Below are 20,477 nucleotides of genomic sequence, written 5' to 3'. Positions count from 1 at the left end.
CCGCCTTAAGGCCCTGTTTGTTTCTTTGTAAAATATTGAATGTAAAATCTTCTCGTAAAATTTACTTTAAATGTTACTTGTTTCACCCTAGTAAAAAGATGGTCTTATATATATATTTTTTTAGATGGCAATTTTGCTTTGCTTGCTGCAGGGAGTTTTAATTCGTCTCGTCATATGGAACCAGAATTAGTTAGTATTCAGACAGGTCTCCAGTATACGTCCAGTCTAGGGATGAAGGTGAAAGAAGTGTGGTACTCCAATCAACAGATTATCGAGTCTCTTCCAACTCCAACGCATACTCCTTGGCCTTGGCCATTTCTCAAGGAATTTGTGTATATAAGTACCATAGGGCAAGACATTACATTTAGTACTAAGGGGGATCCTTTCTATTTTGCGGTGGCTTATAACCTCGCTAAAAATGCTCAAACAAGGAACTACATCTCTGTATCTTTTGCCTAGTTGTAATTTGTTTTCTTTTCTCATCAAAAAAAATAAAAAAAGAGGTTCTTGTATATACTTTGTATTGTACTTTTTACCCTTGTATGTTGAAACATTAATCCAATTGTACCCCAGTATTTTTTAATCAAGTTGCTTGATGGAAACCCAATTGCAATCAGGGAGTAGTGCTGAGCCACTAACTACAATGCACCCAACCCATCCAGTCTTTCAATCTTCGGATCGCAACTAATGAATAATAGACTCTCTCTCTCTCTTCCTCTGGGAATGAATTAAATTGAGAGGAAGAAGAAGATGAGGAAGTCATGGATGATGGGGGTCTTAGATTTGGACCACTGGGCCAAGTTGGCACGCAAGAAGCGGAGGTCATTGTTTGATTCCGTACGATATGATCCTTAAAAGACGTTGAGGGAACAAAACAGAAAAAGAGTCGTGCTGATGGAAGGAAGGCAGAAATCTCATCACTGTTGATGTTTTTTTGTGCATTCTCATTGGCTCTGAGTGGTCATGTTTTTCCGGATAGAATACTCTTTCCTTTTTCCTTTTTTTATGTTTGTTTAACCAGTGGTCCTCAGGAATTTTCTCTCTTTCTCAGGGTCAATGGTACCTCCAAACTAAAATACTCGGATTAGCCATGGTTTTAAAATTCTTATCACCTTATAATGAATGGTTATGGGCCTTTGGCATCAATGTTTTAAAAAAATTTATTTTTAGACGATTTTATTTTTATGACGGACCATAACACTGGTAAAGTGATCTAATAATTATATTTGAAATCATGTATCCAATATAAAGGTGCCAAAACCAAATTTAAATCGAATCGAGCTATTTATGATGGAGCTACAAAACCGTTTAATAAATGCTTCAGTTTTGATTTAAAAAACATGAAGATTGTTTAATTAAATGGTTTCAGTTTGGCTTAAAAATTAAATCAATTAATATTGATTAAATTTTGATTTATATATTAAATAAATAACACATTCTTGAATCTTTAGCATTCTCATGGCGTGGCGCCATCATTATATTGATGAAATTGTTTATATATTTTTTAAAAGAATTTATTCAAAATTCAAAAGGATTAGTAAGCTAATAATGAGTTTTCTTCCCCGTCACTATGGCTAGTGAAGTATAACACTTCACTATTTGTCACATGACATTACATGGGTTTTTCTATGTGATAGAGAACCAAACAATCATCTCATTGGCACAATTTTTTCAACTTAAAATGAGTAGAGGAAGTAGCTAAAGTTACAGAAGATGTTATTTTATATTTTATATTCATCTCCGTTTGATGGCATTTTGGTAATTTTATCAAAACTTCAAATCATAGTTTGAGCAACTTTCTTTGGATTATTTGGATGGAAATTTGGCCATCGAGATGTATATGGGATCATTATCACATGGACTAACTAAGGGTGTCAAAACCAATCAAAACTATTTTTACCGAAACTGAACCGATCCATTTAAATCAAAACTGTTAAAAAAATAGTTTAGTTTTGATTTCAAAATTGAGACTTTTTAGTCAGACAATTTAAACCAAACCGAACTATTTAAATTAATAGTAAAACATTTAAGTAACCATATAAAACGATTAATGTGCACACAGAAAATTAAGTTAATCATGGTTATAAATTATAATAAACTATTATAATCTTACAATTATTAAAAACATATAAATGGGTATAACCGTACAATTATTAAAATAAAACATACAAGAATAAATAATTCAATTCAATATTATATTTACATCAATTTGAATTAAAATTAAAAAGGAAATAAATTGTTTGAATAAAACGTTACAAAAAAACCTAACAACAACAACAAACTCAGCCTTATCCTAACTTAATAGGGTCGGCTACATAGATCCAAAACAAAACATTACAAAAAACCTAAAAAAAACTATTTAAATTGTTTCAACCAAAACTGTTTGGTAAACGGTTCAGGTTTCGTCTTTGAAATGCTTACTTAAATGGTTTGGTTTGGGTTTTTAGCTCTAAGCATGCTTAATCGAATAGAATTAAACCGTTTAACACGCTTAATACTAACCCATGTACAACCAAGTGACAAACAGTAAAATGTTATACTTCACTAGGCATAGTGTTGGCTGAAAGGACCCTTAAATAATTGTTTATGCTTTTTTCTTGAAGAGTAGGTATATATATTAAGGGAAAAAGTTCTCTGTCCGGAAGTGTGGCCTACGCCAGCACTCCCATGAGTCTATCTCTCTCCTACCCATGTGAAAAGACACCTCTACCCCCTTGTTTTAAGGAGGAGAGAGATGGACACATGAGAATATTGGCATAGGCCACACTCCCGTACAGAAAACTGCTTCCCATATATTAAATAAGGGAAGGGGTTTGGTGTCGAGCTGCATGGCACCTACGATAGCATGGGGGTCAATTGGAGTGGACACACAAGCATCCAAAGCCAAGGGGTAGGGCAGGGTGGTCATTTCATTGTCCCATGTGAAGAGGGCATATGGAGCATTATCGGGCAATGTTCTTTTTCCCATTAAATAATTGCTTAATTTTTTCTATAGAGTAGTTTTATGTGTGCATCATTTTCTATGAAATAGTTTAGAAACCGTATATCCGTTTGATAAACAATTAGATTTTTCATTACATGAAACTATTTAATAAAGGATTTGATTTTGATTTCTACATCTGAGTATTTGACACAATCATACCACTTAACCGAAATCACACCATTTCATACCCTTAAACAAATTCCTACATTTCCCTCTTATTTTTTGAAGGGAGAAAAAAAAATTCTTCTTATAACTTGTCGTATTTCAAAGCCAAAATTCAGTCAATCACATTTCTAGATATTCGCATTTTCAATTCTAATTCTAGTTAGTCCATTTTTAAATAAGTATTTTAAGCATTATTTTATTTGCATTTTCAATTCTAATTCGAGTTAGTCCAATTTTAAATGAGTTTTTTAAGCATTATTTTGCTACATGATTCAACACAACTTAGGAGACACAATAAAGAACAACAGAAAGAACGTAATAGCGTGTGGATTTGTTTTCCTTTAATTAATTATGTCTGTCCGCACCCGTTGGTGTTGGGAATCAGATTCTCTTCCACGCGGATGCCTCTCCAGAGCATCCCACGACTGGGCTGGCATGATGCACATCCCGGCACCTATCTCGATACGCATCATGCCAACCCAGCCTTCGGATGCATGCTGGAGAGGCACCCTCGAGGGAGAGGATCTGAATCCTTGGCACTGAGGAAGCTTCTGTTTTTTTAACAGTCACATTACCCCTGAACCAAAATACTTGGATTTCTTTAAACAAAAAAGGGGCAAGAGATCATTTTTTGGTTGTGTAGTGCCTGCACCAGCTCGGGCAAATGAGAGTGCATATAAGGCATCAACATAGAAGAGATATTTGATTCCGTAGGAGATAGGGCGGTACTTTCATTAATTCATGTGTCTAGATGCAGGAGCCACATGACCACGTATGCTGTAGCATTCCTTTTACCCCCACTAGACTCATATGTTGATAATAGTTTCTCAATTCTCATCGCCTAATCCATTCCAATACGCCTGTGCACCCAATGCACATTAAACAGCTGGGCAGAACTTGGGGTGCACACCCGGTGCTGCCCAGCTGTCGAACGCACATTGGGCGTGCTAGTGTGTTGGAGAGGATCTCCATCCATTCCCCACACCTCCATCTTTTTCAAAGAAAATGGGAACCTTTCACAGCCTACCTTATTATATAGTCCTATTTTTTATTTGCGTGGGGGATCTACCAAGCTGTATGCCCCTACACCGACATGGAGGCCAATGAGAGCAAATCCGAGGGTATCTATATGGGTGAGATTTTCGTATTTCATGGGGGGGGGGTGGAGCCATCATTGCCGCCCCTCTGTGTTTGGGATAGACCCCACGTAGCCTGACATGAATCTTTTTCTCTTTTTATTTTTAAGAAAAAAATCCCCTAGTTTTCATAAAAAAAAAATTAAAAATCCTCCTAATTTTTGTTGTAGCTACAAACATGGATCGTAATGGCAACTAAAAATAATCTTGAAATTACCTTAAATTTCATGAGAAATGCTCTTCACACCATAAAAACTTCTTGTGTTTTGATACCCTCATGCTTTTATGCTTCACAATGATTCTCATATGGAAGGTTAACTCTTAGAATACACATTCTAAGCTCTAAGAAAGGACAGGCTTATCCTTATTTTATTACATGCCTTTTTCATTTAGTGCTATTATTTTTGAAGGAAGAGAACCCATCCTTAATAAATTATAAGGTAAAAGATTATGTGAACATACAAGGTTCACTTCAACCATAATATATAAATAATGTGAGATTATGTAATACTATTTCTGTTCCCACTGAATGAAGGATGGTCCACATTCGTGTATGAAAAATTGAAAACCAAACCCAAATTATAAAGTTCGCAAGACAAATATAAAAAAAAAGACCAAGTTTTCCTTCAGTAACGGTGAATGAGAATATTCCCCGAGATAGATTCAGATGCACACAGAAGATACCGGAGGGTATTTTGGGAAACATATTAAAACCTAGAAGGGATTTGATTACCCAAGAGTCAAATCACCGAGTCACTTCACCCATAGAGGAAATCTTCTTCCTTCTCCACATATGAAAGAAAACATTAGCCATTTCAAAATTACTACTACTTGTGCTTATTTGACAATCTAGGTTTTATCAAACAAATATTTTTAACCAATCATATTCTTTTGACGAAAGTTTTTCTTCACCGACATTTCAAGAGTCTCATCCAAACACCAGAACTGGATTAAAAGATTCTCTCTTCACTATAGATGAAGGAAGACTAGGGTTTTTTTTTTTTTTTTTTTTTTTTGATAAACTAAGGAAGACTAGGTCCTATATCTTTTTCTCACCCATCCCTTTTTAAAAAATTTTTTTTTTTAAGGTTGATATGGGTTTTGTTCTAGAATTTGAATAAGGCAAGTAACATTATGCGTGAAAGCAAACACAATAAAACAGGGAAGAAACAACAAGGCATGAAGGGCAAACAAAGCAAGAAAAGGTTGACTTTGACTAATCTATTGAACTACACAACAAGATCACCCACACCAGAAACTTAGAACACAAGAATTGACAGAGAGAGGAACCAGTTAATGTTACTCTTCCTCTTGGGTTTTTTCTCTCTTCTGTACTGCATAAAGGTTTAGCAATTTCACTCAATTCACAGCACATTCCAACAAATTCTCCTGCAACTTCTACTGTTCTATTTCCTACACCACAATCTTCATTGATTCATTTGAACCCAAAAGCTTTCATTTGGCAGTTTCGAATTGAACTTGAAAATCCTGGCTTGGCAATATGGATCAAAATAGTCCACAATCCTCAGAAGGTGATGGGATCATACGGGTGCAGATTGGTAACAAGTTAAACACTAATTTTGGTCCTGATGGAATCAAGTTGAAGACTACTAGGGGTTCTGGTGGAATCAACACCATATTTGAACCTCTAGAAAATGGTGATGAAATTACACCAAGCCCAGGAGAAGCTGCTTCTTCATCAAAACCAACTCTCAATGCACCAGAGCAGAAGCTGACTCTATTTGCTCTTCAACTTGCACTTCTCGAGAAAATGGCTACTGGGTTAGGAGCTCTGGGATTCATCTGGGCAACTGTTGTTCTTCTCGGTGGTTATGCTATTGTACAAACCAGAATTGACTTCTGGTTCGTCACTATCATACTCTTAATTGAAGGTGCTAGAATCTTCAGCCGCAGTCATGAGCTTGAATGGCAACACCAATCTACATGGACGATTGCAGATGCCAGCGTTCATAGTTTCAAATTATTGAAATCGAGCTCCAATTTGATTGTTCGAGCTTTAAGAAGAATTAATGTATCAAATTCTGAATCCCAAAGAGGAGAATCATCGAAAGAGAAGACAATGGTGGCAAAAACCAGCAAACAATTAACTCGTACATATGGCCGAGAACTCGAAGAGAATTTCAATGAGAAAAGAACAAACCATCCATCAAGACGAACATGGAAATCATCAGAGGTTCCTCTGCTTCCAATTGTTGGTTGGATTTTTCTATCTAAGAACATCAGTAAGTTGTTCTATTGGTTGCAGTTTTTATCAGCCTTAGCTTGTGTAACGCTTTCAGTAACGAGGCTCGTTCAATTGACCCATGGTGATGCAATTCAACGAACCCCAGAAACTACGAACCTGAGATCTGCCCTGAATATCTTTTATGGGTTGGCTGTGGCCGAAGCTTTCTTGTCTCTGTTGGGGAAATTCTACTGGGAATGGACGATTACGTCTCGTAAATTGCTGGAGAAGGTGAACGAGGAGTGTGGATTAGGAGACTCCGGCATGATTTCCATCAAAAGGTTCTTCTATGATGCCTATTCCGAATGTGTTAATGGAAGCATCTTTGATGGCTTAAAGCTGGATTTGGTTACTTTTGCTACAGAGCTTTTGGCCTCCCAATCCAACGATGAGCAGCTAATTGGGGCTCAAATTCTTCAGAAATTCTCCAACAATTCCAAATTCTCTAATGATACTCTACAGAAGATTGGCACATCTACATCGGTTATTGAAAGATTGGTAGAGATTTTGAACTGGAAGAACCCACCAGAAGCAGAGATTAGGCGAGCAGCTGCAGAGATTTTGTCCATGCTAGCTGGGAAAAAGCAGAACGCACTTCGAGTTGCAGGGATTTCTGGTGCAATGGAATCTATTTCATCTTTGCTCTACACTGAACGTAGCTCTGATGGAGTATTTGATGAACTCGGGGAGAGACAGATCGTTTTCGATAAAGAAAATTATGAGTTTTCTGTCTTTAGCCAATTGGGTCTCACCATTCTCAAGAAGCTTGCACGAGATCACGATAATTGTGAGAAGATTGGTAACACCAGAGGCCTTCTGCTCAAACTTATTGACTTCACACATACCGGAGAGCAGATGCTCAAGAACAGCCATGACACAGATAATAGGATATTGGCAGTGAAACGATCACTGCAAGCGCTGAAATTGCTTGCAGGAACATCTGGTTCTGTGGGCAAGCATCTGAGGCAAGAGATTGTGGAGATTGTTTTCACAGTAAGCAATATCAGAGAAATTCTCAAGTATGGTGAGAAGTTCCCAAAGCTTCAACTTATAGGAATCGAGATTTTAACTAGTTTGGCCTTTGATATTGAGGCAAGAGAGAGGATTGGAAGCACAGGTGGAATCATTAAAGAATTGTTCCGGATTTTCTTCCAAGATCCAAATTCCGAAGATCAGAATCGTGTGAGAGATGCAGCAGGGGAGACAATTGCAATGCTTGCACTGGAAAGTGATAAGAACTGCTCTAGGATATTGAATCAGAAGGTACTAACAGAGCTCGTGAGGGCACTCGAAGTACAAGCGCTTCGCATCAATTCAGCCAGAATTTTAAGGCATTTGTGCAAATTCGCTGGCAAAGATTGTTCAGAACAATTAAAGGAAGTCTCTGCTGCTGCACCCACAGTAAGTTTCTCATTTTATCATCCATGAACCAATTTCATCTTGCATTTTAGAGTCCAAGTAAGAATCATTCTAACTAGTGCTTCGGGTTCTTTTTTTAACTTAATTAACAGGTGCTGAAGGCGATAATGTCTGAAAAAGAAGAAAAACTACAAGAAGTAATGCTCGGTCTCGCAACACAGGTGTTCAGATTCATGACTCCTCAAGAAGTAAATACCATGTTTAAACGGACTCGAATTGGAGAGGACATATTAGCAGGGAAACTCCTAGAAATTTTGGCATTTTACCAATACCCATCAACCAAGGTTCCAAGAATGAGGAGGTTTGCGATTGAGCTAGCCAATTCAATGATGACAAACAATAAAGCCACCGTTCGAATTTTCAAGGGTCTTGGAATGGGGGAGTTGCTTGAGATTCTGAGAGAGACCACATCAGAGATCGAAAGCTTTAACATTTTCTCTGGAATTGTTGGACTTAGCCGGCACAACATAGCAATTCACTCACTAGTCGACAATGCACTCGAGTTGCTGGCAGCAGATAGATGAAATATGGAATTATGCTGATCACTCTGCAAATCCAACAATTTGTTTCCCTACATAAGATTAATGTTGTGACAGTAATGTTGCAGAGATTTTTTTTATTTTTTTTATTAGTTATAGCAGTTGATATTGGTAGCAACTTCAAGGAGGTTAGTGTGTGGCTTCACTGCAGAGTTATTTTTGGGCTACCTTGTCAGGCTTCATTTCATATTGTGTGAATCAAAGTGAATAATTTCTGGGACAGTAATTCTTAACTCTTGAAGTTGAAAGAGATTTGTAGTGAATACAATAAAGCTCTGAGGGACAAACTTGTTTCAGTACAGAGAATTTGGTTGTTTCTTGCTTGGAACTGGATTCGTGTATAGTAAAATAATTTATTAATTGGATTGATTTACATGGTTCACAATCTACCAATTGTCTTCCAACTTAAAAATTGCCAATTGTGTCTTTCTAATTTGTTTAAACTAGTTTGCAGTTCAGCAAATGGTTTGTTTCAGAGATTAGGGGTAACTCTGGCTCAAATGCAAGCTGGGTTCCAATCTGGACGAAACCTCTCTGACTTCAAATCAAAGTCTGCAGCCATGGGATGGATTATTAAGAGCAACAATGGAAGTTTTATGTCAGCTGCAGGAGGAGCAAATTGCTGATGCCTTCCTTAGTTATCCAACTCAAAGCCATTTCCTGATTTCCATGAGAAAGGGTCTAAAGGAAGCAGAGCAGCAGTAGGAATTTTCTGCAGTTCACCTCTGATTGGATGCTAAACACATGGTTGGCTTCCTTAAATTGAAGACTACAGCAAATGGCCATGATAGATTGCAGAGGTTATCAAATAATTTTTGGAAATACGACGAGGGGCAAAAAAGTAAGGTAACAAATTCTTAGTTCACCTACATGGTGACAACTAACAGGTCATGTGGGACCTAAATTCCCAAGGCTAACAAACTTTGTTATCCTTATCAAAAACCAATTAGCCAAATCCTGAGAGTTCATCCAAACTTCTAGTTTTTTGCATTCCATCTCCAATGCTTCTTGTATTCTTTCTTGCAATCCCTTTGCTTTCGTTTCTTGAACGCATCTTGAAACACCAAAATCCAAATTGCAGAAGCTCAGGCAGCTTTTTCCACATCAATTCTACATGATTAAATAAGGGGCTATAGAGGGTCACCCTAATTGTCATTGTGTTGCATTTTCTAGGACACAAGAGATAGGGCTTACGAAGCAGGATAGAGAGCTTGGACGACGGGCTTGGACCAATAAAGTGGGACTAAACCAAACGTTAGCTCCAACAACAAAGTGGACCTAAACTAACAATGGATCCAACAGGCTTCGATCAATGGCCTCGAAGAGCAAGACACCATAGGATGTTATGGCCCAAGGGTTTCCTCATTCCTTAATGAATATATATGCATATAATACTTCTATTTTAGGGTCATGTTTAATTGTCTTTTTGTATTTTTGTTACCGGGCCAAATTTTTTGAAGAAAAAAAAAATGCATTTGGTAACGCATAGTAATTTCTGTTTTTGGGCCAGAAAAGAAACAGAAACGAGTTATGTAAAGACTGTAAGGTTATATCATGGGAGAGCTTAACCACAAAATATAGATTAGTGGTCATAGACATGTGCCTCACCATGAATGTGAACTTATTTTGTTATTTCCTGGCTATCACTGAGAGGGGGGGGGGTGAATCAGTGATATAATTTTTTTCAAAATTCTTCCCAATGATATTGGTAGCTACTGGTAGAACCTGAATAGTAATCATACAGTCGTGTACACACCTCAGCCAGACTCCAAAGCTCTACTAGGTGTGTACACCCATCCTGTAGCCTACACACTTCAAATACCAATATAAACAAATGCACAGTTCCACACACACAACACAAAATATACGTGGTTTGGCAGATTGCCTACATCCACGGAGCAATGCCACTATGGGCTTCGTATTTGCTTAATACTCAACTTTGCTGCACCTACAGCTGGGAGCACCCACACCCAATTTTTCTCAGCATAGAACTGAGAGGGCAAATAATGCCAATACAAAATAGCACCCACTATCTGAGAGCATCCACTCCCAGTATTTACTATTTAGCACCCACTAAATACAGAGTACAATAATCAATAGAGTTTTGGGTTTATAGCAATACCCTACAATCAAACTCAGACTAACTTAGGTTATCAACATGCATCACCTAACACTAGTAATAATAGAGAACACGTCTAAATCACAAAGATAAACAGGAGATAAGAAACCTTACAACCATTTGTCTGTATCGATCTTAGATGTGATGGAGCCCACTGGAACTACCAACTCTTTCCTTGTAAGGAGAAACTTGGGTTTTCAAGAAGACACTGCCATGAGGGGACCACAGTATTTCCTTTCTTCTTGTCTTCTTCCTTTTCTTGTATTCTTCCTCTTCTTGTATTTCCTCAAAAATACAATAAAAAACTCACTTTCTTCATGAACAGAGCTTCAACAACATCTCTCAATCTTTAAAAGATACATTGAAATAAGTTATTATGCACCTGAAACAACCTTTGGATTTTTTTAAAAGAAAGCTTGAGAGAGTGGAGATCGACCCATTTTAAGTTTTCTTTGCCGTACAATGTTCTTGCTCTCAACAGAGACAAAAATCCCAAATTCCTTCTTCGCTAAGATTCAATGGCAGAAGATGTAATTCTTGTAATAAGAGAGGGCAATCTAATCAGCATGGAAAATCAATCAAGGAATATTCAATCTCCTCCATAGATTTTCTTTCAAGATGGGTGGACAAGATTCAATAAGGAGGAATCACTTAAAGTACTTTAGGTGCGCATGGGAATTAATCCAATGGAAATGATAATGTGTAGCTCTACCCATCCTTTTCTATGTATGCAACCTATTAAAAACTTGTATGAGGGAATCTTCAAAATAACCTTGAGTACTTATTCTGAAATTCAAAATTCAAACACAAATTTCACCTTGGGAGGCACGCTTGTCTTGGCCAATAAGAGTTTTGCTTTTTGAAAACTCATCATTAAAACTCCATTATCTCTCCATTTCTTGGAAATTTCAAATGACCCCCTTGTCTCACCTTTTATGCCTATGTAAACAAAAATATTGATGAAATATATTTAAACCCCTGTAATAAGCTGCCCACACCAAATGACCCTATTGGTCAGATGCCATGTGGCATGGCCACAACAGTTTTTGCTGCCACATCACCCGACATGTGGGGTCCACCCCAATTTTCTCTCTCCTCTTTCTCTCTCCTCAAATAATAAAAGAAAGAGAGCTTCAAAAGCTTTGCCATAAAACCATTGCCATCTCAATCAATACGGCCACTTGAACAAACTACTGAGCCAAATTACCAGATTGCCCTTAAGCTAAGAAGATGGTCCAAATGCCCCTGAGCACTGAAAACTGCTACATTACCTCAAACTGGCCACCTCATCACTGGTCAATACTTGATTGCCAACAATGACAACCTATATGCAACATATTTGCCCTAGGATGAGGTGGCGAAACTTAAAAGGAGATGATACATTGAAATCATTTACTAATAAAATAGTTAAATAAGGAAAGTGAGATTTTGAGGGAGACACTAATAGGAAGTAGAATGAGATGACTATTTGTATTAAGAAGGTTGCTAAAGATGTTATAGGAGAATCGGAAAGAAAACGTCATTCCTCTAGGGAGATCTGGTATTGGGATGATGAGGTTCAAACTACCATGAAGACTAATAAAGATAGTTTTAAAGTATGGCAAAAGACTAAGGATGTAGAGGATTTAAAAATGAATAAATTTATCAGGAATGAAGCCAAGAAAATTGTGAAAAAAACCAGTAGGAAATAAGTATGAAGACCTTTATAACAATTTGAGCACAAAGGAAGGGAGAAAAACTATTTATAAGATAACTAAAATGAGGAAAAAGAAGAGTAGAGATCTCGATCATGTTAGATGTATTAAAAGTGAAGATATTAAAGTACTAATGAAGGATGAGGACATCAAGGATAGATTGAAAGATTATTTCTATGGCCTACTAAATGAAAACATTTCGAGTAATAGTGCTTAGAAGACTGTATTACCCATCAAAACACCACACATTGTGGTCATATATGAAAAATTAGGTTTGTGAAGGATTCTCCAACCATGCCGAGCAAGGAGAGCACGGTTGAAATTATCCAAACTCTCTAAAACTAAGGCCCTCATTTCGTTTACTAGTGCAAACACGGTCTCATTTACATTTTACACCAATAAACTCATTTTACCTTTAACATCCTCCCACTAAAACCACCGAACCAATTTATTAAGGACGGAAATTATGCTTGCACGCAAAAGGAACATGACATTGCATAAAAGTAGGCAAAGCTTGGGCCACCTACTTAATTATAATTTCTTCCCCTGTAGCTAAGAGAAAGGATTCCTTCCAACCTGAGAGTTTAGCCTCAACATGTTCAACAATGTATGCAAAAAGATTATGTTTTGAGCGGCTAAACTCAGACGAGAGGCCCAAGTAAGTGTCATGGTTTGTGACAACATGAAACCCAAATCGGTTAGCAATTTCAGTTTGGAGGGCATTGGGGGTGGAAGGGCTTAAGAGGATGCTAGATTTACTAATGTTGATCTCCTGCCCAAAAACAAAGCTATAATCATTAAGCAAAGATTTTATTGCTTCCATCTCATGAGATCCTGCTTTAGAGAAGACCATTGAGTCGTCCGCAAACAAGAGATGGGAGACAACAGGGCCTGATCTACTAGTCTTGACTCATAAATGATACTGTTATTCTCAGCCTGAATAAAGTAAAATGAAAGGGCTTCTTGGCAAAATATAAAGAGGTATGGGCTCAAAGGGCAGCCCTGACAGATACCCCGTTGAAGAATGAACTTACCGATGATTGAACCATTAACTCTTATACGGTAAGAGACAGTTGACACACACTCATAACCCAACAACCCATTTGTTGGCAAATCCCATGCGAAGAAGAAGCTCCCTAAGAAAATCTCATTTAACTTTATCATAAGCTTTACACAAGGTAAAGTTTTTGAGCCTCAAGGTTTCTAAAGGGTTATCTCTTTAGTGGAGGAGATTCATTCTTCAAAGAGGTGTTTTTTGGAAAGAATGAGAGAGTGCCCTTACAATGGATGTGGAGCCTGGTGATCCTAGAGGTATGAAGCTGCTGGAAGGAGGGAAACAATTACGCATCGTGGATTTCTTTAAGCCGATGGTGAGAGGTGAGGAGGGTGAGGTGCTAGAAGACCCTCTAACCCTTGTAGGATATGGTGGCGCTCCTACCAGGCCACCCTGGAGGAAGTCGTTTGCAAAGGCGGTGGGTGGGACCCTTCCGGACATGGGTGATCTGCCGGATCCGATAAAGGCTGGGAATTGCACTAAGGTGGTAATCCCTCAAGAGGATTATGAAAGGGAATTACAAGGGTTTAAGAACGCACTGATTGGCAAAACAAACTTCCGGTTTGTGACGTTGGATGCAACAAGAGCTGCTTTCAAAACAGCGTCACAGATAGAGGCTAGAGTGTCAATTTTGCCATTGGGGAAAGGCTTCTTTCTGGCCCGGTTCGAGAAAGAGGGGGATATGGCTTCAGTGGGGAAGCGGGGAGCGATGAGGGTGGGATCACAATCGATGTCCTTCTAGCGATGGCGTCCGAGGTTTAACCTTACTGATCGAATGATGACGACGAAGTTGGTCTAGATTTGATTCCTAGACTTGCCTCTGGATATTGGAATGAGAGAATTCTATTGTCGATGGCGAAAGCGACAGGAGGCCTGTGGCGGAGGATCGTCGCACTAAACGTGTTATGTTTGGAAATTTTACTCGAGTCTTGGTAGAGCTCGACGTCGAAGGCGAGAGGATTGGAGAAATACAGGTTGAACACATGCAGCCATGTTCGAAGGAGCTTTATTGGTTCCACCAGACTATCGTGTATGAAGATCAAATGGAGTGGTGTGGCATCTGCAAGAGGGTGGGGCACTCTTCTGATAAATGTCGTGCCAGGGAGGGGCCTGAAGATACTGTGGTAGGGAAGAGTGGTGATCAGCCAAACAAGGTTACGTCGGAGGACGAAGGGGACAGGAGGCAGCGCCGACGCAGCAAAAAAAGGCAAGATGACGTGCAAGAGGTGCAAGAGAATTGTGCAAATTTGGTAAACTACATTCAGGGAGAAGATTCCATATCCAAATCTCTTGGATTGGAAAGATCTTCGAGATTGGAGGATGCGGTTAGAGTGCGTGATACTCTGGTCCCCCCTTTGGGCTTAGGAGATGACGTGGTGTGTCGATCTCGTGAGATTCTTGGGGGTGTTGGTGGCAGCGGTGCTGCTGGGGAGGCGGGTAGAGTGCGTGATGATTTGGTTTCCCCTTTGGGCTTAGGAGGTGACGTGGTGCATCGATCTCGTGAGAATCTTGGGGGTGTTGGTGGCAGTGGTGCGGCTGGCATGTTGGAGTTAGTCCTTCCAATCGGTTCGGATCAACAGGTCGATTACAGGGGAGATAGAGGGTCGAGCTGCGATGATATCTCAGAACCTAAAACTATTATGAACTGGGATGTAGCTTGTGATGAGGTAGCGGAGGATGGCAATAGGGACTATGGTGTCCTTGTGCCTAAAACTCAAGAGAACGTGATTCATGCCATGAGCCCGAGTCAGGTAGATGGTAGCAGAGTTGTGGTGCATCACACTAGAGTGGAGTTGGTCGATGCGGCAATGAGAGCCATAGAGGATGGTGAACCAGCTAGGCAAGGTTCGAGAAAGGGGAAACAGGTGGTGGATCAGGCGACAAGAAAGTCTGGTCGAGTGATTGAAAAGAAACGTTTTTAATGTGGGTCTTTTTCTGGAACATTAGCGGCATGAGGAAGGCCTCTGCTAAGGTGGCCTTGAGATTGTTTATTAAAAATAAGAATCCAGAGGTGATTTGTATTGTTGAACCTATGGTGAACGTGCAGAGCTTCCCTGGTTTGTTTTTTAGCAGGTTGGGATATGACAGCGACTTCATTCACAATAGTCGCAGTGATAGTGTGCCAAACCTATGGGTGATTTGGAAACATGGCTTATCCAAGCCTACTTTAGTGGTGGAGTCTGAGCAACATGTCACAATAAAGGTGGATTGGGGACAGAGAGGTGCTCTCTTTACCTTTGTTCATGCAAAGTGTCTCAGGGCTCTTTGAAGGGATCTGTGGACTGATTTGAGTTCAGTGGCGCCCTTGGATTCTTCTCCCTGGCTTGTTGCAGGGGACTTCAATGCAACTTTGGTTTCTACTGAGAAAAAAGGGCCAGGTTCCATTAGCTTGGGCTCGGCAGCGGAATTTGGGGCTATGGTGGATGCGTGTTCTTTGATGATGGTGCCGTCTCAGGGTCGCAAATTTACTTGGTCAAATAACAGGAAGAATGGGCATGTTGTTGTAGTTCTGGATAGAAGCTTCTGCAATAAAGCTTGGCTCTCAGTTTTTGAAAACTGTTCATAGAGGGTCCTTACAAGCCCTGTGTCAGATCATGCGCCTATTTTGGTGGTGGCTGAGTCGATTGCAAGACCGCCTAATGCCCCCTTCAGATTCCAACATTTTTGGTTGGAGAACCCTGCTTTCATTCATGTGGTGGCGGAGTCCTGAAAGAATTGGATTTTAGGTAATTCTATTTTTGAGTTGGCTAAAAAATTGAAAAGACTGAAAACTACTCTGAAAGATTCAGCAAGGGAAAATTACCCAAACTTCGATACTCAGATTCAAGCTGCGAAAAGTGAGCTGAAGGAGGTTCAGGAGGAGATCGAGCTGTCAGGGATGTCCGACCAGTTATTTGAGCGCGAGATGGAGGCAAAAAAAGCTTACAACAATGCGGCTGAGAACTTTGAAAAATTATGGGCTGAGAAATCTAGATTGAAGAGGAGGTCTTTTGGGGATAGATGCAGTAAATTCCTCCATTTATCTACTAAAATGAGGAGGGTGAAAAATACCATTAGCTCTTTGAAGGCAGCAGACGGGGAAGTACTTGTTGACTAAGAGCTGATTAAAAAATACGTGGAGGATTATAATGAAAATGTCCACAAGGTTGTGGAAGTTTCTGAGCATGAGGAAATTCTAAACTGCATTCCTCGAGTTCTGGAGGAGGTGGACATCTTTAGATTGGAGTCGGTTCCCTGCGACTTAGAAATCAGAGCGGTGGTGTGGGCTTTGGACCCGGACAGTGCACTGGGGCCTGACAGTATCCCTGGTGCTTTTTTTAGAGCTTGCTTTGGGAGGTGATAGGTGTGGATGTGTGCGGTGCAGCCAAATCTTTTTTCTCCTCGAGTCATATCCTGCGAGGGATAAATAATTATTTTATTGCCCTTATTCCTAAAGTGGGGTGTTATACCGTACCAGGATATAATTAAATATCATTTCTTCTCGTGGCGTGTAGATACTTTGCCATGTATCTTTGGTGACTGTTCTCCATGATGGTCAAACCTAGCTACAAAATCGTTGACCCACCCGGGTTTTCTGTGGAGGAAAGATTCCTCAACCGCCGGATGGGAAAGTTTGTTGGCGGCGACTTCGATTACCCTCAAGTACCAGCCGGGAAGCGGGAGTTCGAGAGAGCATCCTGGACCGTCACCTCGGTTGGATAATTCGTTCGGTGATGAGCTTAGCATTGCCGTGGCGAAGGCTGATACAGGTCATGGGTAATAAAGCATGACGGGGAAAAGTAAGTTCTAGCCTCAAGACTTATTAATTATTCTTCCCTTGGTAACCTCGAAGTGCGGGTCCGGGCTTGAACCGCTCGAGCTATTTCAGGAGAGAAGGGGATAATTTAAGTTCGGGTCCCACGTACCTTTAGGAAGTACATTGGGGACTTATACCCATCTCATATGAACCCATCTAAGAATGGGCTTTTTCCAAATTGAGGTTGTGGGCGGGCCCATTTAACCTATTGACCCAATGATGGGTTATTCCATCCACTTACCCACATAGGACTAATGGGTTGACCCATTAGGCCTCATGACCATTTGTCTAGAGGTACCCAAATACCCATTTATTATAAATGAGTCCATGAGGGAGAGAGAGACATTATTTCTCCTTCATCATCCTCTTCTACCCTAAATCGTGGAGGAGAGAAAGAGGAGAGAAAGAGAAAGAGGAAGGAGAGAGAGGCTTGGAGGAAGGTGGAGACCCCATCTCTTGGGCCATAAATCGTGGAGCTCTCATCTTGGGGGTAGGTAAGCTATTGAACCTTCTTCCTTCTTCTATTTTGGATTTTAAAAGGGGTTGGGTAATGGGAGAGATTGACCTAGATCTCTCTTGGAACCTAGGAGTCGATGGAGCTTTAAAGCCAAGCTATGGTGGAGTTATTTCACTCCATTATGAGCTCTAATGTGAGGGTTCTCATTGCCATTTGAGAGATTTAAGGTTGGACCCTAATGAGCTTAGGATGGAGTTTCCTAGAAGTCCTTGTGCTTTAAAACCACTTGAAATGGGGTCCTTGGAGAATCCTTCGGATTTTGGACACGAAGGTGTGAGGGTTACTGTGGTTTCGACCTGCAAGAAACCACCCGAAATTACCTTCGAGAAGGATTACTGTGAAGGTCGGATTTACACTCGGTTTCGATTTTAAAACCACATACGCATCCGACCTTGACCAAAATTGTCCTGAGCCCCTGTGAAGGTCGGTTTACACTCGGTTTCGATTTTACGAAACCGCATCTATCCGACCTTGACCAAAATTGTCCTGAGCCCCTGTGAAGGTCGGATTTACACTCGGTTTCGTTTTACGAAACCACATCCGCATCCGACCTTGACTAAAGGCTGTCCCGAACCCCGGTTTCCTAGGATTTACATGTGGTTGCGAGAATTTGGGCATGAAACCACTCCTGCAACCACTTTGTTTACGGAACCTTATACTTAAGTGTTTATGGGAGACCTTTTGGGGATCCTTTCCTTTCGCTCGTTTAACCTTATTCCACTCTTTGTATAGGTTAATATATTCACTTTTGTGGCTTATTGCTTGATCGAGGCGACAAGCGATAATCGTGGTGCTTGGCGTATACGTAGTGAGTGGGTTTGGTCGTTTGGGCTTGTTATTATTATTGCATTATATATTATGTAATCATTATAATTAATAAGCATGTTTGTGCATATTGCATACTCTTATATACAATTGTTATAATGTTGATTGGTAATGTGATACCTTGATGGGTCTCGGTCTTGCGGTGGAGTGCGGTCTTGAACCCGAACACTATATACATTTATGAAGAAATTTTGTTGAATGTCATGTTGACTGTATGCGCCGTGCCGTCTTGTGTAAGGGCACTAAACCGGATGAAAAGTTGATGCGCCCGGATTACCTCTCGGGGCGATAGGACTTGCATGTAGTATATTGTGGCTAGGATTTCACACCCTTATGCTCGACCCTTACCAACAGGAGTTTAGGTGTTGGGTAATCGTACAGGATTACGTGGAGGTGGGAGAGGCGATCATGGTAGTATTGGTTATCGAGTGCACTCTTGAGTGGTCTTGGAGGCTTCGATCGGCGTAGGTCCCACGTGACAATTGAGGTTTCATTGTGGCGATAAGTTAAGTGACCCACGAGTGTCTCCGAGTTGTCACAATAGCATATGCCATTGACTTAGTTGTTTGTTAGGTGGAAAAATGGACTTAACATGTGCATGCATCATTGGACTATGTGGTGCGTGTTTGTGCATTCCCATCCCCTCAGCTCGATGGAGCTAACCCCTCGTGCGCACACTTTTTAGATTATGATGCGGTGACGGATATCTCGCGGGACTTGGAGTTCAGCCCTCGGGATACGATGAGATCGGTGAGGAGGAACCGGGCCGTGTTTGAGGAACATGGCGGCGGGTGTCCTTGCGATGATTGTGCCTACGGGCCGTGAGGATATTCGGGACTCGATCCCTTTTTGATTTCTTTTGAGGCTAAGGCCTATGGTGAAATACTTCTTGTAATACCATTTTTGATAGTTATTAGATGGTCATTGGAAATGTAACTAATTCTTGTATTTATCATCTAGCTTTGAACATCTTGTAACTATTCGATTTATACGCTTCCGCAATACTACTGATCCTTGGAATGTAATATTCCTCTTTTACGCATTCTAATATTATATTGTGTTAATATTGGATATGGCTGTGCGTTGGGACAACGTGTCGGTGATCCGGGCGGTTTAGTAGGATGACACGCGTCGTCCTAGTCACCCTTTATATGACGTTATATTCCTTGTCTGGAATAGGGGTGTGACATGGAGGGTGTAGCTTCCCTTGAGAAATTCAGGCCTCTGTGCATGGGGAATTTTTTCTGTAAGATCTTATCTAAGGTGATGGCTCGTAGACTTGAACTGGTCCTCCCTAGATTAATCTCGGACGAGCAGGGCGCTTTTCAGAAAGGGAAAGTCATCCAAGATAATATTTCGATTGCTTTGGAGCTTGCAAACTTGTTGGCGGCTGCCATAAGAGGAGGTGGTTTGGGGTTGAAAATTGACATTCAGAAGGCGTATGATACTCTCTCGTGGGATTTTATGTTTTCAGTGCTGCTCAGATTTGGGTTCTCGGGTCGGTGGATCCAATGGCTCAGAAGCTTACTCAGCTCTACGAGAATTTTGATGTTAGTGAATGGAGGCCCTGTTGGATTCTTTGGTGTCGAACGGGGTTTGAGTCAGGGGGATCCAATTTCGCCTTTGCTATTTATTATTGCGGAGGAGGTTCTGTGCAGGGGGTTGACTAAGCTTCTCGATGATAAGAAAATTCTCCCCCTTAATGGTCCTTGGGGTATTCGCACCCCAGGGCACTGCTGGGTTTGCAGATGATATATTTATATTTACTAATACTTCTATTCAGTATGTCAGGAATCTTAAAGCTTTCCTTAACCAGTACCAGGAGTTTTCAGGGCAAAGGATAAACTTGGATAAAAGAGCAAGCTTTTTCTGGGATCCATTCCCATGAGAAGACGTCAAGCTATTGTGGAAGAGCTGCAAATCCCGGTTTGCAAATTCCCAACCAGATACCTTGGAGTTGAGATTTCTAAAGGTTAAGTGTGAAA

The 20,477-nt window shown here is 40.4% G+C and overlaps 2 protein-coding genes across 2 annotated transcripts in view; both read left to right on the top strand.

Moving 5' to 3' along the window:
• LOC122669998 overlaps positions 1 to 20,477 on the top strand; it is a 95,668-nt gene that overhangs the window by 55,054 nt on the left and 20,137 nt on the right. The gene's annotated exons all lie outside the window — the stretch shown is intronic.
• Positions 5,627 to 8,544, top strand: LOC122669997. The gene is made up of 2 exons (XM_043866925.1): positions 5,627 to 7,930; positions 8,041 to 8,544. Exons 1-2 carry the CDS (start codon positions 5,786 to 5,788, stop codon positions 8,470 to 8,472), a joined length of 2,577 nt encoding a protein of 858 aa, XP_043722860.1. The 5' UTR covers positions 5,627 to 5,785; the 3' UTR covers positions 8,473 to 8,544.

The sequence above is a fragment of the Telopea speciosissima genome, chromosome 7 (assembly GCF_018873765.1).
Source record: "Telopea speciosissima isolate NSW1024214 ecotype Mountain lineage chromosome 7, Tspe_v1, whole genome shotgun sequence".
Taxonomy (NCBI): domain Eukaryota; kingdom Viridiplantae; phylum Streptophyta; class Magnoliopsida; order Proteales; family Proteaceae; genus Telopea; species Telopea speciosissima.
This window is presented reverse-complemented; position numbering and strand designations above follow the sequence as displayed.